This window comes from Melanerpes formicivorus, unplaced genomic scaffold, assembly GCF_026170545.1.
Source record: "Melanerpes formicivorus ecotype bairdi unplaced genomic scaffold, bMelFor1.0.p_v2 SCAF_5, whole genome shotgun sequence".
Classification (NCBI taxonomy): domain Eukaryota; kingdom Metazoa; phylum Chordata; class Aves; order Piciformes; family Picidae; genus Melanerpes; species Melanerpes formicivorus.
This window is the reverse complement of record NW_027142357.1, coordinates 19,932,755-19,944,488: the sequence shown is the minus strand read 5'-3', so window position 1 is coordinate 19,944,488 and position 11,734 is coordinate 19,932,755. Positions and strand designations below refer to the sequence as shown.

Genomic DNA, 11,734 nt, shown 5'->3' with positions numbered 1-11,734 from the left:
TACCAGTTGTGCCAGCTTTGTTTGAATCATATGCATCGATGTTGCGCCTTGATCCCTGTCATTCCTGAACATTTTAGGAGTGATGCAGTTTAAGACACTGTGAGCTAATCCCTTTCTGTTAATTTACATAATTCTGTGAATTTTGTACTGCAGCAGATTTACATAATCCCTCTGAAAAAGAATAAGCCTAAAGTTTCCTAGCTGACTAGCTCAGCACAGAGCAGACAGTGAGACACCACAAGTGAAGGGAATAGCTGGTATGTTAGAAATTTAAGTCATGCTATTCTAGTTGTAGCTGAGCCAGATGAAAGATTATCACCTGCAACCTACCTAGCCTAGTTCTGAGAAAAAAAAATACCCTGGTCAAGCTAACATAGGTCACTTTTACTAAAGTGATTTACAAAGGTGCTACACACACAGTTAAACTGATGGTCTGAAGTTTCATCACTAGCTTATCACCAGAACAGTAGTTACCTGCTCCACTCATGCTTGTGGGCACTTTGAGAGGTCCCCCTTTTCCTTTTGCAAAAGGATGTGGTGGTGACTGGCATACCGTTTGATCTGCATGGCTAAATCTGGAGAGAATCTATAGTTCTGTTCTTCAACCCTGCAAAAGCATGTATGTGAGAAGTTCCACATCCTGTCAAATGGGGCTGGTACAGAAGATACAGGAGATGTTGCAGCTATTGCTTTTGCTGAACTAAAGCTGAAAGTCACAGCAAGGGATTTAAAAATCTCAACTAGGAAGCTGAACACTAGCTTTTATGCTGAGTTTTAAATGTTAAACTAACTTAACTGATTTTAGCAATACCCAAGAACTCCAAGAAATGTTTCTGATGAAAGGCTAACAGTTTGTCTTCTAGAAAGTCTAGCAAAGATATTACTGAAATAGAACACTGAGGGTGGTTTCAGCCAGCTACAGATCGAATTCTGCCTACTAGAACAACTTGCCCTGTATCTGTATCTATCACCTGTCACCCTGAATGATTGTGGTGAAAACACAGATGTAGTAATATTTTAGTTTATGTTTAACTCTACTTACCAGTCTGATATTTGATTACTTCTCATTTAAATAGACATTCAGAAGATAATTTTTACATTTAGTATTTTCATTACTGAAGTAATTGCTAGCACACTGGTTAAGTTGAAGTGAATCACTGTAGAAAATTAGTACACTATCTCAGCTATGGGAATGATGATTTTAATAGTTTTGTATGCAAATGAGCTCAGGCTTGCCCTGTAAAATGTATCTTGGTTTGTGTTAACTTTTTTTTTTTTTTTTAAAGAATCACTACAGTTATTCATTAAAACTATTTTAAAAATTAAACTTTCAAGTTGGGTGATTTTGTGGAGCCAGCCTTCTCAGTTAGCATCAGACAGACATTAAATACTGCAGTCTGTGATAATCAGTGCTCTTATGTTCAGATGCCAGGCTGTTTGTCATCCCCGCTATGGCCCCCATTTAACTACACCAGCTTTGCACACAGGCAAATCTTTGAAACCATTATTTTCACTTGACTCCTGCCTTAGAAACAAATGTCACAGGGTACAACATTCAGCTCAGCAGGCTTGAAGGAAAAAGGTAATACAAGGTTCTATCCCTGTTTTCTGTTCCAAGCACTTAACTGAGAATTAAACTTCCTTGACTGCATTAATCGAAGGGTAGTTCTGTGTGTGTGATCCAAAGCATTTGATCATTCTGTACTTCTAATTCCTTTCTGTTTTATCAATAGGGCAGCATTCTTCAACGTCTGTCAGTTTGGAGTACCAACTCAATGCTACTGGAAGCAAAGTAAATAAGTAAATATTTACCAAAGAAACATGTCTTATTGCAAAAAGCTGAAAATTGAATTACTTTTAAAAAGAGGTTATTACCAAGATTTTCAAACTTTTATTTTGGAAATGCATAGTGTGCAGAAGCACTTCCACACAGTCCTTTTGCTGAAATACACTTACACACAAAAAACCGCAGCTACTGTGAAACACACTAGGAAATTCATTCGTTTAATTAAATTGAAAAACAGCTCATGGATTTAAAGGAGAACTTGGTCCACATAAACTAATTTTGTCAAGTTTTGTTCTAGTCCATTCTATGGTGGAATTTATAAACTAGTCTATGTTTCTGGAACAATCTAACTAAAAAGGAAGTGCTTTAGAAAATAGTGTGTAAATATACAAAAGACCAATTAGTGTTCTAAACTATTCTGAATCAAATCCTCCTTTAAAGAGAAATAATCTGTAGTCTACAATTGAACATTTAAATACAATGCAGAAACCCAGTGCTTCAGTGATAATTTTCCTAGAATTCCTCCCTCAGTATTTTAAGTTTGAAAAACAGTTTAAAATTAGCAAATATATAAATTTGGTCCACAAAAATCTTGTAGCAGGTAGAAAAGAGAAATACATGTATTGCAAATTGATCTTATTCATAGCATAAATCTATAAAACTATGTATTATTTAGGAAAAATAGGTTAAAAAAGATCTTATTTATAAGTTCCAATCTTGTCAGAACACCATGTGTCATGTACAGAAACTTATGCTTAGTAAATGTAGTTTGTGAAATCTACTTAATACCTGTTATTTTCTCAATAAACTGCAACACAGAATTCCAAAACAGCGTGCTACCACAGTGAACTCTATGAATGAAAATCCCAGAAATGCAAGAATTTAAACAAAAATCCATAAATTTGAAATACATGCTTTCTTTTTAAATTAATTTGACATGACCACTTTCTTAAATTTTTGCTATACATCTTTAGCAGCAACAGATAAACAGACTATCACAGACTGAATTGGTTGGCAGGATTTTTCTCTTGTCCCCCTATCAGATTCAGGGCTATCAAATGCTAGTTGACTGAAATGGGAATAAATTTTAATACAGTATTTACTCTTCACAAGGTTTGACTTCAATGAAAAGGGCATATGAGGTCTTAGAAGCGCAAATATTACTTAAGGCAGAAAATTAAATTATTGTCTATTAGTACAGGCAGTGTCAACTAGGAATAAAAATACGGAAAATGTTATTTAATTTTATTGTGTTGTAGTGGGGAGGAACCACAATTAAAAAGTGAAAAACACCTACCATGTTAAACTGTTGCACTTTCCCTCCTCCCTCAATTGTACAACTATTTACAAATCTGCTGAACTTCCTCAAGGTGAAGCAAGTCTACACTAAAATAAAACAGCGTTACTTTAGCAGCTTGATTCAAGTGTGGCTACCACTCTGCCAGTCTTGCGAACTTCTCTCTCCTTCTTTTGAACCTTTTCCTTTTGCTTTTCCAGTTTTTCTTGTGTTTTTCTAATATCCTTAATTTTTTTCTTTATTGTTGATCTGTCATTTTGACTGGAAACTCCCAAAGCCTTTAGGGGGTGGAAAACAAACAAAAAAAACACAACACCTCATCATTAACTTTTCCAACAGCACTGTCAACAGTGCTTGTACGTGAACAGTTTAAAACAGTATTAGTCACCTTGCTGCAAGATAGTGTGCTTATTTGAAAAACAAGGACCTAAGTCTTCACTAGCATTGTAAAAGATCATCTGAATAAAAAGGTAAGGAAGGAGACAAGGGCCTACTCTTGTTCAGTTGTAAAAAACAGCTTCTTGTTGCATTTTACAAACATTTAGACACTAGAGAATTTCTAGAAAACAGCATAATAAGCAGTACTCTCAAAATATGTTTCTAGCTGTTTTTATACAAGAAAGATTTATATTCAGTAACTATACTTCAATTTTTAATAATAATGATTTTGTTCAGCAGGCAACCGGTACACTTTTTGACCAGCAGGTGGCAGTACTCGATTCCAAGCTACAGACCACACCTGTGCACTCTATGCAGCTACTAACGGCACTAGGTGTAAAGCAAGCTTTATACATCAACATCCAAAGTTCCTCAAGTAGAGACAGCCATTAACTGGTATTTCCTCAGTGTCTAAGAAAATATTTAACAAAACAAAGGCACATCTATTTTTGAATCAGGCATATTTTGAAGACTCAAGTTAGACACAATTTTCCTCCCCCAAATACTCAAATCCTACTATTGATTATTAACAATAATTGGCCTTAGGTTAGAACAGACCAACAAAGTTCCTTTTAGTTACACATCTTGCCTTTCCCAAATGCAGACTAATAATCTAATGAGAAAAAAAACACTGAAAGAGCTAACTAGTGCTGTAAGGGATACACACTATGCAGCTTCCTGAGGTGAAAAGGCAAGAGCAGCAAGAATGATTTAGAATAGATGTTTTCAGCAGGTGCAAACCAAAAAGTATGTAAAAAGGTCACCAGGTAAGACTTTACCTTCCCATCTCAAGAGGAGTTTCAAAATTGGATAATGCAATTCTATGTATTTGAATTGGCTGGATCTTGGTTTTGTATGACTTTATGCTGAGACTGATGATAAGATACATCAAGCCCCTTTGGAGAATTATAGTTACTTTCGTTTTCTCAAGATGCAAGCAAGGAATACTTGGCTTTTTTCTGATTAAAACAGGCTTGTTTTTAATTTTACAGTCAATTACTAAATTGTCTTCTAACTGTATAGCCTACAAAAGCAAATCTCTATCCTTTAAAAGCCATAAAAACAGGAAAATAAGACTGTGCAGGTTAAAATTATTCTGAGTAAGCAGTGAAATTTATGCAGTTACAAATCTATCCTGGAATATTCACATACCTTTAACTTGTCACTGTCGAGCTGCATTAACTGTTGTCCATCTATGTTCATAGCTGTGAAGTCTTTAATGTACTGCTCCATGTTCATTCCCATTAACCAGTGACATACTTGCTGGGTGGTCCATTCAGAAATAGGTCTACTATGCCATTGATTTTGTTTTGTTGTTGTTGCAAATTCATCATCTAACGCCTAACCAATTGAGAAAAGTCACCGTAAACAATGATTTTTTGACTATATGTTGAATTCCAGTTGCCAAATGAGTTTGATTAGCAAAACACATTAACATCTCTAGCTCCAAATGGACTTAAGTTCTTCAGATCACAGTTTATAATTAGTTTGCCTAAGAGCTTGCTATAAACAAAAGAACCCCACTACAACATTCAACATAAGCTATGTCAGAAATAGAGAACAAATGGTTTTCTCTAAGAAATTATATAGCAAAGCATTTGCTCGAATTTGATGTATCCTAATGATGAATTCCTCTGTTAATTGTTTAAGGGAGCTCAATCCTAATGTTAGATACTGTCTTACAGGGCATCATGAGGGATCAAGTAGCACTTCAACTGTATTACTGATTAAGTAATGAAAAATCCAGAACAAAAGCAATTCTAGGAGTCAGTAAATCTAGTGACTGTTCTAAGTAGTTTTACTAAATCTGGTGCATTTCTGAAAAGAAAGGATTGTTTATTCCTTCACCTAATGCCATCACATCAACATTTTAAAACATCTGCCTAGCAGAAGCTCATTTCAGAAACATAAGAGGCTGTAGCCTTTCACTGAAAATAACACTTTATCAGCTCATAGAGCTGATAAAGCTCCCTGATTCAATTTCAGTTGGCTTTGGAGGGCAAAAAGGTACTGCTGTTCATCCTGAAGCACTCTATTACTTCATCACAAAAGAAAAGCTCAATATTACTAGAATTTCTTCTGTACAGATATTAGGGTTAACTGAAGTTTCATTAACCATCTAAAATGATCTCTTACTAGGATATGATTTGAGTACAGGCTGCATTAGATTTGTGAACTGTTCCACTAAGCAGCTTCCACTACTTACCAAACAGTGTGAACTATGCAAACTTTTCTCAGCAAAACTCACATATAGTATTTGTAAAGAGAAAAGATGGAAATAAGCATCTTGCTAGTGATGGATTTGAGACATGACCCTTTAGGTTTCAGGTGAACAACTGAAACTCCCAGCTAGAGAGATCTCACAAAATCCAACTCCCTTGACAGAAAAATCTGTGAGAGTTGATTGAATGTAACAAAATGATTCTGGAGATGGCAAGTGAAAGATACTGAGATGTGGGGCTGTCAATGCAATCCAATCATATACACACATTGAAGACATTTCAGGTGAAACATACAGTTTAAAATTTCCAGTGTACCGGAGGACTACATGTAATTAGACACGGTTTTCCTTTGCTTGGTCTATGAAACAAAGGACAGGAGAAGTACAGATAAAGTTTTAGAGCAGAAGAGTTTGTGTTGAGGTCCTAAAACTCGTGCTGCAAGCATTTCAAAGGATATTCACTTCCAAATAGCTCTAGTCTGGTCAGACTCAACAGTCACTAGCAGCTGGAATGTACCAGGAACACTGCTAGAGCATATCTGCGTTGATTTCCAAGATAAAGTAAGGTAAGTGGGGACAATCAGATTTACTTCCAGAATGACCTCCTAATACAAATTAAAATGCTTCTATAGCTGTAACTAATATGAACACATCCACTTTTCTGATGTGCAAAGAATAGCAATTTTCACAAAATAACAGCAAGGGCTATAGGGTTTTGCTTGAAGTGTTCCATACAGCATCTGTATCAAGACAACTGAGGCACAGTGAGTTTTCTGTCTATGCCATCAAGACTGAGATGGTTCATATGGAGAATGAAAATACATTGCATGAATTACTAAAGGAATTTCAAAATGTCCATTTACTTTAATTTTAGATAACAGCACTCCTCAGATGATACTGTAGTGCAAAATACATGAAAACTTATCTCATACTAGTGTTCATGAATAATACACTAAAAAGGGGAAATGTTTACATTTCAAGTTTGACCTGTGTTTCAGAGTCATGTATGGCCTATCAGCAGCAAGAAATACTAAAATACATATTGCCACATATATCTGCTTTTTGTATGTACCTGATTTTATCTTTTAGGGGGTGTGTATGTACCATCTATCTTCTTACCCTGAGAAATGTGTAAAGTGTTTCATTCCAGTTGGAACTCACTGATTGTAGTTAATCTGTGCTAAGCATGCAACAATTTCACTTCTGTGATTTCAGAGTGTAAGTTATTTGAAGAAGACATACTCCTTTAAAACAAAGAGGCACACATGCATGCATTTCACCAGCGAAATGCAGTCCTGACAATCTCAGGGGTGCTCTGCGCCAATTCCTCCAAGCAGCATGTATTAGGGCAGCTAACAGATAGCACCATGGAGTCCTCCTCCAGATTGAGCCACTAATCCCAGTCTAGGCTTTCAGCATCATCAGTAGCTAACAAAATCCCCCTACTTCATATTGGTAAAGAAACCCTAAACCCACGAGTTGCAGCAAAAACTGAATCTATGTTAAAACAGTTGGACATCATCTCCTTGCAGAAATGCAAGTTAATAGGAAGGCACTTAATTCTGTGTAATTTCAACTTTTCACTACTGCACAAGGGAAAAGCACATCTGTAGCTTTTTTTGCCACAATATGAATAGGAACAGGTAGAAGGTGAAGAACACTGATTTTTGAGTAATGCTTATTGGTTATTAAATAATGTTTCTATGTACTTTTTTCCCTAATTGTTTACTGTACTTCTGGAGGCAGAAAGACTGTCCCAAGATGTTTGTTAGGTCAGAGTTAGCCCCCGAAAACAGCAACCACAAACATACAAAAAGATCAGCTGCAAATTCAGAAAGCAGAACTAAAACTATTCATAAGGTATGGAAGCATGAGAAGACCATGTGCTCCTGCATGAAAATGCAGGTGATTCAGAAAGCAAGTACAGAAATACTGAAGGCTCTAAAGACAAAATACAGAACCCAAGAAACCACCAGTGCCATCACATCACGTAACATATTTAAAACTTTAGAAGGGCAGAAGGGATTATCAGCTAGCTTGCTAACCAACTCAGAGTGGAGGTGCCTTTGTTTTAACTAACTGGCTGCTAGCAACCTCTCACAAAGTAGTCTCTTTCTCAAAGTGCCTGTTAGCACCTGCCCAGAAAAGGAAGACTCTTCACAGCTGCTCCTGTCTAAAGTTGTGTTTCTATCTCCTGTGTACTAACAATTCCAGGACTTGTAAGGCAGCATGCAGTAATTCATAGCCCCTGAGAGCAGGGGTTGTTACACTGGCTAGCATGATCCCTGCTGGGTATTTATGAACCCATCCAAACAAGAAGAACCAGATGGAAATTCTTCTTGTGAAGGGCTTATGTCAAGGGTTTGAAATTGAAAAATTGTTGTAAGATTGGTTATTTTTCCCTAGACCTCCATGCATTTCTCTACTAATTAAAAAAAACAAAACCACCACCGACAAAAAACCCCAAAAGACTAGAACTACCTTTCCCAACCCCCTTCACACATACTGCTCTCTAAAAGAATAACCAGATCGGAGTTTATCATTATTCTCAGAACAGACCCAGACAATTAGTGACTGAAAAGGTTCAAACAGCTTTCATTGGTCACACATGTGAATACCATGTGGTCTAGAGGGAAAATTAGTATCAGGCTCACCTATATCCAAAAAAGAAAATATGCTTACACATACACAATCAGTAACAGACAACTTTTACTTGTGTTTCAGAACTGGAATTTAACTGGAAGTTTTAACGCAGATCAGAGAAGAGTATTCAAAAAGGTATTTGGTTTTGTTAGAAGTCTTACAGAAGATTTATACTATTTGGAAGTCTCAGAAACATTCTATTCAAAAAACTGCAGGGAACACATGCAGTGATAGATACTAACCAGAGTTCCTCTGTTTTTTGTTAGATCTATGACTGTCATCTCAAAATGCAAGAAACGAATCCACTACTGAATGCTACAAACTAGCTATACAATTTTTGATGCCCCATATTTTTGTTAGTGATTTCAAGATGGCTTGTAAAACGGTTCTGACATTCTACACATTACTGGAATATTTTAAGGTTTCCACCAAATCCTGGTTTAAGACCACTCATAACAAAGCCTCACATGCAAGAGCTGCCATTAATTTCTTTCTTCAAACAGTATCACTACCAGTTTGGTGAGCACACTAGCTCACTTTTGGAAGATGACTGCGTTCAGTCTGTAAAGGATTTAATTTAGAAAGATGCCCATCAGTCAAATACCAAATGAGACAGTATCTCAGAATGCTACTGAAGTGTCAGTTTTAGGTTTTGACTGTAGCCAAAGGAATCTGTTCTCCAGGAATGAACAAAGGCTTCAGGGGTATAGTTTCTACCTATGTATCAGAACCTCTATATTCTGCTTGGTTTTCTTATTCGGTTTGTTGTTTTTATTTAGATGAAATTTTATGGTAAAACAAACTTCCACAAATGTGAAGGCAAGGTCAAAAGTGCCACAGTTTTCATCCACCCAGGAAGTTGCTTTAAATTAATGGAACAGAAACGTCTTATATTTAAAATTAAAAATTGCAATTTGGTCAAAGAGTTAATTTCAATTTTTGTTATACAACTGGGATCAGAACACAAAGGCTGATACAGCATCTACTAGTCCATGCTCTTAGTTCAGCAACAGCTTACAACTCTTTACAGTGTTCTTCAACATTAAAGTATGGAAACAGCCATCTAGTTTCACATCACACACACTTGTTTCTATTAAACATGCTGAAGTGTGAACAACAACATCAACAAGACACATATACACACTTTGAAACTCACCTCATTTGAAGAGAAGGTTAAAGTGTGTGAACGACCTGACAGATTTGGTTCTGTCACTAACCCTGATAGTTCACAACTTGGCTTGCTATGGTATGTATCATCTATGACAATTCTACTCTGCAAACAAGTGGAAATAACGTTTTATTAACTCACTCACTCCTTGGAAAACCAAGTCATAAGGTGACACTCCAGTAATTTTGATTATTTTTTAATCAAATGAGAGAAATACTATGACTACAGAACACATATGAAATGCATTCAGTACATCAAGCATCCAACTTGTTTTTGTGAAACTTCTGAACTGAAAAGCACAGCAACATGCAATATCCTCAGTAAGAGCATCTTGTGTGGAAAATGAGTCATAACCTGAAATGGTGTTCAAGCACACAAGGAAATATATGCAGATACTTTTTCAGCAGGCACCACGCTCGGGAGACAAGCAATTTAAGATATATTTTGGTGAAATTATTCATGCCAAGTTTGTATTCAACTGAAGTCTACACAAACACTATAAATGTACTTCAGAAGGTGCTGTTGTTTTGGTGAGATAAAAATCAGTCCTAATCATTTATGGTCATCAAGATTCCTGTGGCACAGAAGTGTCCCCGCAACTTATAAAGTTTCTGAAGGTGACACCTAGGTTTAGACTTCATAGCTGCCCATTATCAAACCACTGCAGTTGACAGTAAGACACATATGCTGTCTTTCCTGACATATATTGGTAGTTGGAATAGCAAGGAGCTTTGGTCAACTTGCAGATCAGGGTTTAAATTAGCTCATGGGCAAAGAATACAGAGCTTGCCTAAGTACAAGCTTTCTCAAGACTTTTCTTATTTTAGATACTGTATTGTATTGCTGTTCATTTCAACAGCTTTGATGAGGGTGGTGAAACACTGGAACAGGAGATAGATGTCCTATCCCTGGAAGCATTCCAGGTCAGGGTGGACAGGACTCCTACCAACCTGATCTAAAGTTGTCCCTGCTCACTGCACAGGAGTTGGACTCCATGACCTTTAAAGACCCTTTTTAATCCAAACTACTCAATGATTCTACGATTCAGTTCTGAGGTGGATGCATTTGAAGCACAGAATAATGTAACCTGAAAATCACCTTGATATGAGAAATACTGCATAGATGCAAAATACCTGTATAATAATCTTTATAATAAATGGACTGTATCAAGCTATGGAAAAATCTTACCCACAGTTGAAGTGTGAAAACACTATAATAGTGTAAAAACACTCTAAAAAAGCTGAACAATTTTCAAGTTAAAGAGTTGCTCAGTTGTTTTTACCAAAAATACCCCCAGTGGTTTAAACACATCTACTGTAATTATGCAGTTTGATAGCCTGAATAAATTACTTCAAAATAGATAATTCTTCTGAAATAAAAGTCTGACAAATGTATTAATACAGCACTACTTTTTTTTAAATGCAACATAGTAAATTTCAGGTTAGAAATATAAATAATGTTAGAACCACTATATTGAAAGAATGTAAAATCTTCATAGCATTTACTGTTTCCATTTGGTTATTACACTCAGTTCATGTTTAAAGGGAGCTTTTGGATCTGTATGCTGGCCTCAGCACCTAAAAGCAGCAGGATCTAGGTTCAAACTTACTGAGCAGCCAGTACATGTGCAGTCTCAAGCAGGCTGAGCATCCTGTGACTCAAGCTGAAGACTATGCAAAAACCTGAAAGCTTCACAGCAGGCTTGGTAAGAAATTCTTTCTAAAGAATACAATTGTATGTATTTCCCAGAATATTTTGTAATTTGATTACTTCCATTTCCAACTCAGATCCTAATCTCCGCATCATTTTCCTCTACTGAGAGAAAAAGAATTCTGCCAAAAGCATGCCAGTGAGAACAGAACAGCACACATACTAGTTTACTGAAGCTAAAGAATGCTCTGAAGAATTAATAAACAGTGTGTATGTGTTTGCATTTTATCAGAGAATGAGACTAAAGAGGCAGGTTATGCAAAGGGATTAATTTAAGAACTGTGCAATTCAATAATCTCTTAAGTCTGCAAAGAGAATTCAGGATTTTAGTCTTTCTAGTTTTCACAAGCAACAGGAAGTTGATTCTTTGCTAAATTATAAGTTTAAGACTAATTTAAGTATCATTTTAAGAAAACAAAATCCTTATGGGTGCAGTTATTTTAAGAAACAGAAAACAGCTAAAATATAATT

The 11,734-nt window shown here is 36.1% G+C and overlaps 1 protein-coding gene across 7 annotated transcripts in view; it reads right to left on the bottom strand.

Annotated features, from left to right (window-relative positions):
- Positions 1-1,199: 1,199 nt before the first annotated feature.
- The window catches only part of LOC137441289 (neurabin-2-like), a 41,551-nt gene continuing 31,016 nt past the window's right edge, over positions 1,200-11,734 (bottom strand). For 3 of the 7 annotated variants that reach the window (XM_068138562.1, XM_068138561.1, XM_068138564.1), the window contains exons 17-19: positions 9,542-9,658; positions 4,674-4,862; positions 1,869-3,361 (exon numbers count right to left, since the gene is read on the bottom strand). In XM_068138562.1, coding sequence (XP_067994663.1) covers positions 3,194-3,361; positions 4,674-4,862; positions 9,542-9,658 — 474 coding nt within the window. In that variant the 3' untranslated portion in view covers positions 1,869-3,193. Of the gene's footprint in view, positions 1,782-1,868; positions 3,362-4,673; positions 4,863-9,541; positions 9,659-11,734 lie in introns of those variants that run through there. The other 4 variants (XM_068138565.1, XM_068138566.1, XR_010987367.1 and 1 more) reach the window with 3 other exon arrangements.